General features: G+C 55.5%; 2 protein-coding genes across 6 annotated transcripts in view; one reads left to right on the top strand and one right to left on the bottom strand.

Annotated features, from left to right (window-relative positions):
- The window catches only part of DEAF1 (DEAF1 transcription factor), a 51117-nt gene extending 48530 nt beyond the window's left edge, over positions 1-2587 (bottom strand). For all 5 annotated transcript variants that reach the window (XR_013483812.1, XR_013483813.1, XR_013483814.1 and 2 more), the window contains exons 1-2: positions 1927-2587; positions 284-381 (exon numbers count right to left, since the gene is read on the bottom strand). Coding sequence is in view for 2 of the 5 variants with exons in the window: in XM_020979380.2 (XP_020835039.1) it covers positions 284-381; positions 1927-2203 (375 nt within the window). In the remaining 3 variants the exon portion in view is untranslated. The remainder of the gene's footprint in view (positions 1-283; positions 382-1926) is intronic.
- A 201-nt stretch (positions 2588-2788) lies between these two features.
- Positions 2789-9548, top strand: TMEM80 (transmembrane protein 80). The gene is given in 9 exon segments (XM_078148155.1): positions 2789-3039; positions 3042-3080; positions 3083-3174; positions 3176-3219; positions 5603-5642; positions 7589-7682; positions 7776-7868; positions 8806-8876; positions 8878-9548. Coding segments are annotated over 9 exon segments (708 nt in total). The 5' UTR covers positions 2789-2939; the 3' UTR covers positions 9013-9548.
- The last annotated feature ends 2829 nt before the right edge of the window (positions 9549-12377 follow it).

The following is a 12377-nucleotide window of genomic DNA, read 5'->3' as shown; positions in this document are numbered from 1 at the left end:
GTTTGCCTTGGGGAAGGCTCAAGCCACTTGACTTGAGTCCTAGACCTTCTAACCTAGCAGAATGACCACTCACTGCTCTCCCCAAAGCACCAGCCACATCCTGAGGGCAAAGTAAAGGTCCACGTGGAGGGCTTCCAACACATGCACTCACACACATCCACACACGGCATCCAGATGCATCTCAAACCAAGCCACGTGAAGCTCTGTCCTAGATTTGGGCCCTGTGGATGGTGAACCCCGAAGTTCAGAGGACAATCTTTGTAGTCCTAGGAAAGTCGCTTACCAGCACGTGCCCAGAGAGAGACGCAGCACTGGCCACAGAGGTGGTGAAGACGTTGTCCGCAGAAGATTCCACATTGGCCACAGTCACCGTGGTCACTTCTGAAACAAAGAATGTGCTCCTTTGAATCTCTGTGACTACCAGAAAAACACTCCAGTAAAGTGATGAAAACAGCCCTCCCTTAGGAAACTCCAACTGTTCACAGAAGGCTCTGTTGCTCTTTGGGGGGTATACAGAACAGGGGTCAGCTTGTCAGCTTATCAGAGACACTTGAGACAGTCTGGCTCTGAGCCAGACTGACAAGTTTGCCTCGTCAGTAAGACAGGAGGGTTACCTTCTCACTCAAGACTGCTTGGAACTTCCGCAGTCATAGGCTGAAGCTGTGGCTTCAGACATGTCCCTGCTCCTACCTGGGCCTGCTGAGTCTAAGAAGGTAGGCTACAGACTCTGGGCCTTCTCGGTGGTTCAGCACAAGGCCAGTCAGCTAGGCCGACCAGAACAGCCACCCTTGTAGCTCAGAATAAAAGTCCAGCAAAACAGCCACAAGAAATACAACTTTAACACATTGTACAGAAAAAAACCACAGCCACCTGGGAGCTCAGGACACTTGTCTGATGTCCTGATGACATCCCGCTTCCTTCCTCCATTTAGAAAACCACTGGCAGAAGGGGACAAACACCCCAATGAAAGGTAGGTCCTCCTCCTTCCCACGTCCCCTCCCCATGGGTAAGTGACTGCCAAAGCTACAGAGGGAGAAGCTTCTCTTGGGAAGGGCCCTTTAAGCCCATCAGTGACAAAACTTGATCTCCTAAAAGCAGGATTTGCCTTTCATGGCTGATGGCCTTTGAAGACTGTGATATGTGTGGTTTGGGAAAGATTGCGCCAGTCACCTTAGGAAGGGGCCAAGCAGGGCCCTGGGAATGACAACCACCAGCACACACCTGAAACAAGTATGAGTTACATGAGAATCAGAGACCTTGGTTCCTGCTGTGAACACACGCCATTGACTGGCCCAGGCAGCCGGAAGAGGGACTCAGCTGTCCCTGCTCAGCACAAGATGGTAAAATGTGAAAGCGGCTGATGGCAGCCCTCAGATCACTCTGCCCCCTCAGAAGTCTAACAGGGAAGGAAAAACTGAGGGCTGGGCAAAGAGGATGAGTCTGGAGGAAAGGAGACAGGAGGGTCCCATGGGACAGGGGAAGGTGGGAGGGGCTGCCCTGATTTTCTCAGAGGCCTAGCCAAGATTAAGGTCCTTCCTCACATGGGAGGGATGACATGTGGTCCTGTTGGGAAAAGGTCCAGCCAAAATAGGTGGCCCTGTCCCCAGTCCAGTAAGGCACTGGGTGTATGAGCCTCACAGGAAAGGTGTGAGGCCTGAACTTTCCTCGGGGTGGAAGCATGAGCCCCAGGTGCAAGGTGCAATGAGAAGCCGTGTGCTTCCTTAGACAGGTGTGCCAGACTCATGGTAAGTGTTTGTCTTGTGCAACACAGCTGCATCCTAACTGCGGTCCTCATGCCTCAGATGTGTGTCGGATGGGCCCCCTCAGCTAAATGAACCAGGTGTAAGCCTCAGGTCCAGGTGAGTGCCAGGGATGGTCCTTGGGGTCCCAGGGATGTGCCAGGGATAGCCTTGGCCCAGCACTTGCCTGCAAAGGTGGCCTCCTCCTCGGGATCAGGCGGCTCGGGCAGCGCCTGCTCCCTAGCGCCCACATCCACGTGCCTCACAGGCTCCGACGTCTCTATGACAGCCACAGCTCTCATCCGGCGGGCCTCCCGATCGGGGTCGGTGTCTGTATCTGTCTCTGTCTCTGTCTCTGAGTCTGAGTCCAAATCCGGGGCCTCATCTTCCGAGCTGGCAGCACCCCTCGTGGCAGCCACTGCAGCGGCCATAGCAGCAGCCTCGGCTGAGTCAGAGTCCTCCATGAGACTCAAGGAGCACTCGGCGGAGAATGCTGAGATCCCAGTAAAGTTCAGCTGAGCAGGATGGGCTGAGGCCCAGCTCAGAGGAGGGGGTTGATGAGCTCTGTCAAAGGGCTGAGATGCAGGCCCAGCTCAGCAGAGCAGGGTGAGACCCCAGCCCAGTTCTGCTGAGGGGATGAGACCCAGGCCCGGATCTGCAGAAGGGGACGAGACCCAGGCCAGCTCAGCAGAGCAGGGTGAGACCCCAGACCAGCTCTGCCGAGGGGGCTCCACCTGGCCACACGGGTCAGCTCAGAGAAGGCTCAGACCTCAGGGGTAGAGGGAAGGGAGATTTTGGTGGGGGGGGGGATCAAAGGTGGCACCGAGCTGGGGAGATGTTAGCTTAGGTGGGGTCACCCGGCCCAAGAAGGGTCGAACCCGGGACCAATTGGGCCCGGGGGGGTGTGGCCAAGGGAGAAGTGGCCGGGAGAGGGCGGGGCGCCGGCTTGACAGACAGGGCCGGGCGGGCGGAGCCCCTCCTCCTGCCTTCCTCCCGTCTCCCCGCCCCCCCCGGGCCGAGCTCGCCCGAAGCGGCCCGAAAGGGCGGCCGGAGGCGGCGGACGGAGCCGAGGGGGCCCGAGCGGACCCGAGCGGGCCCGAAGCGCGCCCGGAGCGAGCGGGCGGACGGGCCCGAGCGGTCCCGAAGCTGCCCCCGCCGCCGCCGAGGCTCCTCCTCACGGACAGGCAGGGCGCCACGAAGATGACTGCCCCCGCCGCGCCGCCGCGGTCCCGGGACGCACCGAGAGGCCGGCCGTGCACCCGCGCCCGGGCCCAACCGAGAGTTGCCGACGCTAGCCGAGCCCGTCCGAGAACGACGGCCGCGCGCCCGAAGATGGCCGAACGGCAGCCGAAGCGTCCCATTGGCTGCGGGGCCGCGGGGCCGCGCCCGCCGCCGCGAGGGGCGGGGCCAACGCGCCGCCGAGAACGCCGGTGGAGGGCGCACGGGCTGCCGGGATCGGGGCGGACCGAGGGGGGCGGGGGCTAAGATGGCGGTCGTACGGAGAGGTGAGGCGGCGGCGGAGAGCGCCAGAGGGCGTAGCGGGGAGGCAGGCGGGTAAGGGGGCAAGGGACTAGACTCAGATCCCACGCCGGCGGGCTGCTGGGAAAGCCGGCCGGCTAACGCCAACCCACCCGTCCAACTTTGGCGCCTGCGCAGTAAGTGCCGGCCTCTGGCGAGTCCTGGGTAGAATGCTGGTTTTCCAGGACGAGAGCGTAGCCATGGCTGTGGCGCCTGCGTAGTAAGTGCCGGTCTCGAGAGCCTTAGAATGTTCCGGGTTCCTGGGACGGAAGGTGCAACTGCGGCTTTGGAGCCTGCGCAGTAGGTGCCAGGTCGTCGAGGGTGCCTCTGCCGCTGACGTTTAACTTGACCTGCACCTTTTCTTAAGGGATTGCCGATCTGGAACCCGACCCTGTAATCAGGGAGCTCTAAGTTCGAATCCCGCCCCCGCCCTTCCCTGTGATGTTGGCCAAGTCTCTCTTTTTTTTACCTCTAGCTTCCTTCTCTGTAAAATGGGTTAGAATTGTGTTTTTTCCCCTATATTGATCATTGTGAGCCAATAGAATTTATTTCCTTGGTCATCCCTTTCATTTTGTGCATTTAAAACATGATTCTGAGAAGGGAGCAGTCAGGCAGCATTAAGCGCCTAACCCTAAATGCCGTGCATTGCCAATTGTCACTGCCCTCATGGAGCTTACAGTCAAATGGGGGAGGCGGCCACAAACCTGTACACACTCGCTGTAGATAGGATAAATAGGAAATCATTAACCAAGGAAAGCCTGTGGAGATGCAGAAGGGCCCCTAGAAACGCACCCCAGCCCAGCCTGCTGTCTGCTCAGCCCCCGGGGGATGCAGTCCTAGGGTCCCCTGCAGGGCTAATCTGCTCTTGGGTCAAGTCAAAATGGGTCCCTTTGGGGGGCAGCTAGATGACTTAGTGAATAGAGCTCTGGCCTTGGAGTCAGGAGGAACTAAGTTTAAATTCAGCCTCAGACACTTAACACTAGCTGTGTGACCCAGGGCAAGTCACTTGACCCCCATCACCTCACCAAAAACAAAAAACAAAATGGGTCCCTTTGCTCTTCTCCCCACAAATTAGCCTTATACAGGCCAGCCCTCCTGGTAGAGGAGCTCCTCCTCTTCTTTCTCCTTCTCCTCTTTCTCGTTCTCTTCCTCCTCTTGTACTTTTTCTCTTCTTCCTCCTTCTCTTCCTCCTCCTCCTTTTTCTCTTCCTCTTCCTTCTCTTTTTCTCTTCCTCCTCCTCCTCTTCCTCTTCCTTTTTCTCCTCCTCCTCCCCTCCACTTTCTCTCATCCCCTTTCTGACCTCATCATTCCACCAAAACTGCCCTCTCCAAAGTGACCAGTGATCTCTTCCTTGCCGGTCCAATGGCCTCTTCTCAATCCATATTCTTGACTTCTCTGTGGCCTTGGACACTGGTGATCACTCTCCTCCTGGATTCTTTCTTTTCTCTAGGTTTTCAGGACACCCCTTCCCTCTTCACTCCTGATTCTCATTCTCTGTCTCCTTTACTGGATCCTCCTCCATGTCATGCCCTCTGAGCATACTTCCCTCCACACAGTTGGCTGCTGGGTGGTCCAAGGGATAGAGCACAGGTCCTGGTGTCAGGAACCTGAACTCCAGAAGTCCTGGATTCAAATCCAGCATCAGATATCTACTAGCTGAATGACCTTGGACAAGTCACTTAAATTTGGCCTCAGTTTTCTCAACTCTCAAATGGAGAAAATACCACCTACCATCCAGGATTGTTGTGAGGATCAAATGAGTAAATATTTGTGAAGAGTTTCGTATACAGTACCTGTCATATAGTAGGTACTATATAAATTCTAGCTATTATTATTATTTTACTTAGTGATCTCATCAGCTCCCAAAGATTTAATTATAATTTCTAAGCCAAAGATTCTCAAATCTACCTATCCACCCTAAACTCTCTGCTGACCTTCAGTCTCATCTCCAACTTCTTTCAGACAGTGCAAACTGGATATCCAGTATTTATCTTAAACTCAGCATGTCTAAAACAAAATTCATCATCTTTTCCCCTAATCCCTACCTTCTTCCTACTTTCCCTGTTACTGTGAAGGGCACCACCCTCCTCCCAGTCCCCAGGCTCTTAACCTGAGTGTCCTCCCAGACTCCTCTCTCTCATCCCCCTATATCCAATGCGGTACAATAGCCTGTTGATTTCTCTTCTGCTGCATCTCTTGTCAATTTCCCCTCTGCTGCATCTCTCCTCTGATCCTGCTGCCACCCTAGAGCAGGCCCTCATCACCTCATGCCTGGACTATTGAAATAGCTGCTAGGGGTCTGCCTGCCTCATCTCTCACCCTCCTTCAGTCCATTCTCCATTCAGCCACCAAAGTGTTCCTCCTAAAAGGGGCAGGTTTAACTATGTCACCCTCCTACTTAATAAATTCCAGTAGGTTCCCTATTTCTTCCAGGATCAAATACGAAAGCCATTCAGAATTCAGCCCCCTACTCCCTCTTCAGTCTTACAGCTTAGTTCCTAACACATACTCTTTAATCCAGTGACATTGACCTGGCTGTTTCACCAAGAAGTTCCTCCATCTCTCAGCTCTGGGCATTCTCTCTGACCATTCTCCCTTCTCTCTAATTCCTGAAAATCCCACCTCCTACAGGAAGCCTTCCTCAGCCCTCTTTATTCTGGTAGCTTTCCTGTTTCTTATTTCTCTTGTCTATAGCTTGTCTGTATTTTTGCTTGTTGTCTCCCCTGTTAGACTGTGAGCTCCTGGAGGGCAGGGACTATCTTTTGTCTTCCTTTGTATTCCAAGTTCTTAGCACAGTGTCTTGCATACTGATTATCACTGATTGCTCAAAATGTGGCACCAAGAACTGAATACAATCCTGATGAACTGACACGCGATAAAAAAGCATTTATGAAGCACCTAATGTATGCAGAACGCTGGGGACATAAAGTACATGTGGATTAAGATCATTTCCATGGAAATACAAATATTTCCCAAGTGTTGTGCTAGACTGGAAAGGTATCCAAGATGCTATTTAGGACCTAGTCCTTGTCCAGAGACTCCTGGAACCTCGTTGAAGTCTCTGGATGTCTGTGGTGGGATCAAAGTGAGGCCTTGTATTCTACTGGCTGAGACCCCATCTGGACTTACGTCCTGTCTCTACTGCAGGTTGTTGGTCCGCTGCTCTCGATCTCAGTTTCCTCATATGTGAAATGGGGGGACTGGACTAGACCATCTCTGAGGTCTTGCCTTGGAGTTCAGAGCTGTGAGTTGCAAATGATTCATGTCAAAAGAATGAGTCCATTAGGCTTTTCCCTTGTGTTTTCTCAAAGGAACTCACACCAAAAGGGAAAGGACCTGGGGGCCCAATGCAGCCTGCCCATGCTCAGATCCACGCCTAGGGCCCAGCTGCCCCCCACATCTCCCTCTCAGAGTTTGGGGAGTTGGACATCCCTTTCTCTTCGCTTAAAGATTAGGCTGAAGATGAGGGGGCCACATACTGGGGCTCCTGGTGTTGTAAGCGAGCTAGTCCTCCTACTCTTTGGCCCTGGAGAGCATCGGGGGGGAGGGGGTGGCTAGCAGAGTGTTTCACCACTTTGAAGAGCTCCCCTGGACTAACTGGATTGTGTTTTTCTTACAGGAAGATCCTCCATCCTTGTATCCTTTCTGCTCACTCCCTTTTCTGGCCCTGACCAGCCAGGAGTGGCCCCTGTCAGACCCATTATGTCTGAGAGCCAGAGCATAGCCACTGTGCCTCAGTCTCTTCATCTGTAAATTGGGGGATAAAAATACCTGTCACTCCCTGCTTTTGAGGGGGTGTTGTTAGAATGGATGAAAGCACAGAGGTGCTCCTGAGTCAGTTACCCCTCAGGCGGTGAAGCTTCTGGGGGCCATACAGGCAGGAGGCAGAACTATCTCAGGCAAGTTCTTGGTGGCCTTTGAGATACTGGGAAAGGACAAATACAAAGATGTTTTATTTACACCATCTCATCTGCTTCCTGAAAAATTAATGGCAAGGAATGGGGTTTCTCCTTCATGTGCTGCCGCGAGAGGGAGGCAGGGCCAGTGCACCTGACCTGGGCGCTTGGTTACCTGAGCAGGCCAGGAGAGAGAGCTCCCAGGGAAAGAATAGGAGGGGGCTGTGCAGCAGGCCTTTGTGGCAGAAGCACTCAGCTGACATGCTTTCCAGGGTCTGGCTCATGTCTGTCACTCCCTGGTGGCTCTGTGGTTGTCCTTTGGGCAGGCGAGAGGAAGAGTGAGCAGGCCAGGCTGGCACTAGGGGCCGTGTGACCTCGGGGGTGAGGGCTTGGCGCCTCAGTTCCGCCTAGACAGACTCCTTAACAGCTGGCCAGCTCTCCTCAGTGCCACTGCAGATGCAGTTTTACTTGAGCGGATTATATTACCCCTTCTATTTCCTGGTCTCGCTGCTAGTGATTTTTTACAAAAGTGAGTTGCTGGGGCCCCGAGGAGCGTGGGCAGAGCATGGGTGGGCATGAAGACAGCCGCCACTGCTGACTTGTCTGCCCAATGTCATTGCAGTGCACCTTTTCTCTTACCCACCCGATCTGTGGACCGTTGATCTGATTCTTCTTGGGAGCATGGGTGTTCTGGAGGCCCTGCGGCTCTACCTGGGTGAGTTGGCTGGTGTGGCCGAGCCGGGAGGGAAGCAGGCGGGGTCCAGTGTAGAGGGCTCTCCCAGACACTTGGTGCATTTGTCTTGTCTAACAAATGGCTTTTGAAGCTTCCCTTTACATTCTTATTAAGCATTAGTTTATTCAAAGGCCTAACCTGAAAAAGGAGTCCTATTGGCCTTTTCTTAGGAGGCCACAGGGTAACTGCTCTCAACGGTCCCTCAGATGCTCTTCTTGGTCCTGTAGACACATGGAGCCATGTGGATGGCCCCCTGCCTCCTTTGTTCCTTTACTCACGCTGCTCCCCACCTTCCCCATATCCTGACTGCCCAACCCTGGAAGGTAGAGTGAACAGGCCAGGCCATGAGCCATTACCTTCAGGCTGAGTAGGCTCTGCTGGGATGGAGGCCCTGCTGGGGATGAGGTCCTGCTGGGATGGAGGCCCTACTGGGGATGGAGGCCCTGCTGGGGATGGAGGTCCTGCTGGGATGGAGGCCTTGCTGGGATGGAGGCTCTGCTGAGATGGAAGCCTTGCTGGGATGGAGGTCCTCCTGGGAAGGAGGCCCTGCTGGGGATGAGGCCCTTCTGGGAAGGAGACCCTGCTGAGATGGAAGCCTTGCTGGGATGGAGGCCCTTCTGGGATGGAGGCCCTGCTGGGGACGAGGTCCTGCTGGGATGGAGGCCCTGCTGGGGATGGAGGCCCTGCTGGGGATGGAGGTCCTGCTGGGGATGAGGCCCTTCTGGGGATGAGGTCCTGCTGGGATGGAGGCTCTGCTGGGATGGAAGCCTTGCTGGGATGGAGGTCCTGCTGGGAAGGAGGCAGTAGCTCTAAGAGGCTTCCTCTGGGTGAGGAGGAGCCCCCCCCCCCGAGTGGGTCTTAATGGGTCCGGGGACAGCGCCTGCCTTGGCCTCCCTCACAGAGCCCGCGTGCCCCCCAGGTGCAAAGGGCAACTTGACAGAAGAGGAATCGCTGCTGGGCAGCAGCCTCCTGCTGACCGTCATCAACGCCCATCCTGGCTCTGTACTTCCTGCTGTGGGCGGCCTACGTACTGAGGATAGAGATTCTCCTCAATAGCATCCTGCTCACTCTCTACGGCCTGGAGGGTGTCCTGCAGGTGGTCACCGTCACTACCTTTGTCAGCTAGCCTGCCCGGCCTGTTCACACCTAACGCGCAGCTCTCATACCTCGATGGAGCCCGGGAATCTGGGCTCCTGGGCTCGGGGTGTTTGCTGCGGTCTCCCTGAAGGCCTGCAGCCCCACCAGCTGCCTGCTGGCATGGGGGCTGATGGGTACTGGTGCCTCAGATCTCCCTACCTGTGTTTCGCCCCCAGGTGCCACACCTGACAGTCACCTCTTGAGCCTCAGTTTCCTCAGATGTAGCATGGGGTGATTGTCCCATTAGTGGCCACTCACAGGTGGTTACGGCCGTAGATGGCAACCGTGTTTCAGAAGCTCACGAGGGGCTGGCTGGGTCCTGCTACAATTCTCCCCTTCCCTGGAGAGGCTGCTCCCAGCTGGAACCCAGAGACCCCAGTCCTAAACTGAAAGGGGCTTCTAAGCTCTCTGAGCCCACCTCCCATTTTACAGATGAGGAAATTGAGGTTCGAAGATCATCACTTGTCCAAGGCCACACTGCTGGGATTTGGAGCTGGGGAGCTCCTGGCTTCATCGAAGGCCTGGGGTGCCGGAACCGGGCCTGGGTACATGGAGCCCCCAAAGAGCCGATCAGAACTACTACCAAGAAAGAGGAGGGACCAGCCAGGCCTGTGGAAGTGTGTGGAAGAAGAGAGAGAGATGGTGGCAGCCCCATTCACAAATGGGGGAGGAAGAGGAGTGGCACAGCTGACCGAGCAGGGCCTGCTGAGGGCTGGCTCTGTGCACGGAGCTGCCCACCCCAGGGTGCCCTGGGCCCGGAGCACAGTGGAGGGTTGCGGCTGAGAAAGTGTGTCCGCTCCGCTCAGGACCCTTTGCCCTTCTCTGGGGGCCTTTCTCCATATCACACACCTGGTTTTTGTGAATGGTGAGTGTTTAAGGGACTTTGCTACTTTTTTATGTTTTCAAATAAAATCTTTGTATCCAGTCCAGCAGTCCAGATGCCCCCAGATAAGGCCAGCCACCTTCCCTGGGGGAGCTTCCTGGGCCCAGCCCCGCTTGCTGCCCTGAGGCCAGGGCCAGCTCCTGGGATGCTCTGGTGTGGGAGCAGTGAGTCCAGGCTGCCCAGGCCCATAGCCTCTGGCCTTTGGGCACAGAGCCCAGAATTTGGTGCCAGCTGCCCTGGCTACGTGTGCAGATTAGAAAGACAGAGGGAACGTCTCCCCGGTGGCCCACATTGACACCGCGCAGGTAGTCGTGTTTTCCATGTGGGCTGCTTCCCGTGGCCCGTTGATGACAAGAACATGCGGTGAGTGCATCTAGCCCTGTCTACAATGCAGCCCTCTCAGGCCCATTCAGCCTCTCCTCCCTTTCCTCAGAGGCTGCAGCCATGCCCCAGCAAGCAAGCAAGCACTTCAGCGGGCACGGCAGGCCCAGGGATGACCGAGAAGTGGTGGGGGGAACCGTGTGTGTCGGACAAGAGTCGTGGGTCAGTCTTCACACTTTGTGTTCTAAGTCCCATTGCACAGAGAAGGAGACATTTCAGACGGAGAGTCAGGCTAGCTCACGGCAGCCTCTTCACTAGGGCCAGCTGGTCTGGTGGGGGGTAGGGCCTCAGCCCCTTCAGAGCTGCCCCAGCAGGATGGGCCTGCTCACTCCCTGAAGGGCCATGTGAGTCCCAGCTCACTTTTAGGGTTGGTCTGAGAGGGTGGCCAGAGAGGACTCAGCTCGCACTGGGCTCAGAGTCTGTCTTCCTGGCGCAGGCTGCCTGCTGGATTTGCCGGGTTAGACCCCTCCACCTCCCTCCGTCTCCAGACCCTCAAGACCCCAGTCACTAAGGAGCCACCCTGAGGTCATGGTCTGCCAGCCAGCCAGCCATCCTTGTCATCTGCCAGCACTGAGGCAGGGCAGACACGTAGATAGTTCCCTGTCCTGCAGGGGCTCATCTTCTAATGCCCCTACCCCCAAAAAGGATGCCTTTGAGAACAGAGAAAGTTAGCCTTAAGACTTCTTTTTCTCAGGGGCAGCTAGGTGGTGCAGTGGATAGAGCACCGGCCCTGAAGTCAGGAGGACCTGAGTTCAAAGCTGGCCTCAGACCAAACACTTGACACTTAGTAGCTGTGTGACCCTGGGCAAGTCACTTAACCCCAATTGCCTTAAAAAAAAAAAAAGACTTTCTTCTCAGGAAAAGTGAGTAGGGGGGGAAATGTCATTTGCTGAGAACAAATGCCCCGTTACTCTTTTGGGAAAAGGCTCCCAAGAGGAAGCTGGCCACTTTGACCCAGGTCCTTGCACCCCTCACTGCTGACCTCTAGTAGCCCGCCAAGCAGAAGTCACTAGAGAGTAAAGGTCAGGGGTCCAGGCTCACCAGGTTAAGCCTTTCTCTGGTCTGGGTAGACAGGCTGCTTCATCCTCCACATTTGGGAAGGCCAGAAACAGTGGCTGAAGACTCAGTCTCCAGTGTGTGGGTACAAAGTCCAGGCTCCCAATGCCCCTTCCCCTACCCACCCTCCTCCTTGGTAACAGCCCTGCCCACTTCCTCCCCGCCTTCCCAGGGTGTTTTCTACCTCTCTCTAGCCCAGTGGCTGCTGAGTGGAAGTGGGTGGGAATAGTGTGGTAGGGAGAAGAGAGGATAAGCCTTTACATGGTGCCTAGTGTGTGCCAGGTACTGTGCTGAGCACTGGGATGACAAAGGAGGGCAGAAGCCAGCCTGCTCTCAAGGGGCTCCCAGTCTGCTGGGGGAGGCAAGCCGACAACTGTGCCCAAACGAGGGAGAGCTGGGATGAAGGGGGGTGGGGTGATCTCAGAAGGAAGGCACTATGATCACAGAGGGCTGGGGAAATGGGCTATGAGCTGGGACCTGCAGGAGCCAGGAGGCGGAGAAGAGGGTGGAGGACAGCCAGGGGAAATGCCCAGAATTGAGAGGAGCCTCTTGTTCCAGGAGTAGCAAAGAGGCCAGAGTCACTGGATCTCATAGGAGGAGGAAGGTGTAGGGAGACAGGGAAGCTTGAAGGCCTTCAGAAGCCCACCAGAGAATGTAATATTTGATCCTGGAGATTATGGGGGAGTGAGATGGTGAGACCTACAACTTAGAAGGATCACGTTGGCAATGGAAGAAATGATGGACTGCAGTAGGGAGACCCACCAGCAGCCACTGCCGTGGTCCAGAGGGGAGGAGACAAGGGCAGGGCCAGAGGAGAGAAGGGTCTTATATGACAAGACTTGGATACTTGGATGGGGGGGGTGTGTGTGAAAGAATGAGGAGCTGAGGATGACACCCAGGTTGGGTGCCTGGCCGGATGGAGTGCAGGAAGAAAGATGATGACTTCGGTTTGGGATATGATGAGTTTAGGGTGTCTTGGAGACAGAGTTTGAAATCTCCAGTAGGCAACTAGACATGTGAGACTGGAGCTCAGC

This window comes from Phascolarctos cinereus, unplaced genomic scaffold (assembly GCF_003287225.1).
Source record: "Phascolarctos cinereus isolate Bilbo 61053 unplaced genomic scaffold, phaCin_HiC Scaffold_9;HRSCAF=440, whole genome shotgun sequence".
Lineage (NCBI taxonomy): Eukaryota > Metazoa > Chordata > Mammalia > Diprotodontia > Phascolarctidae > Phascolarctos > Phascolarctos cinereus.
The sequence above is the reverse complement of the archived record's forward strand: the minus strand, read 5'-3'. Positions and strand labels throughout refer to the sequence as shown.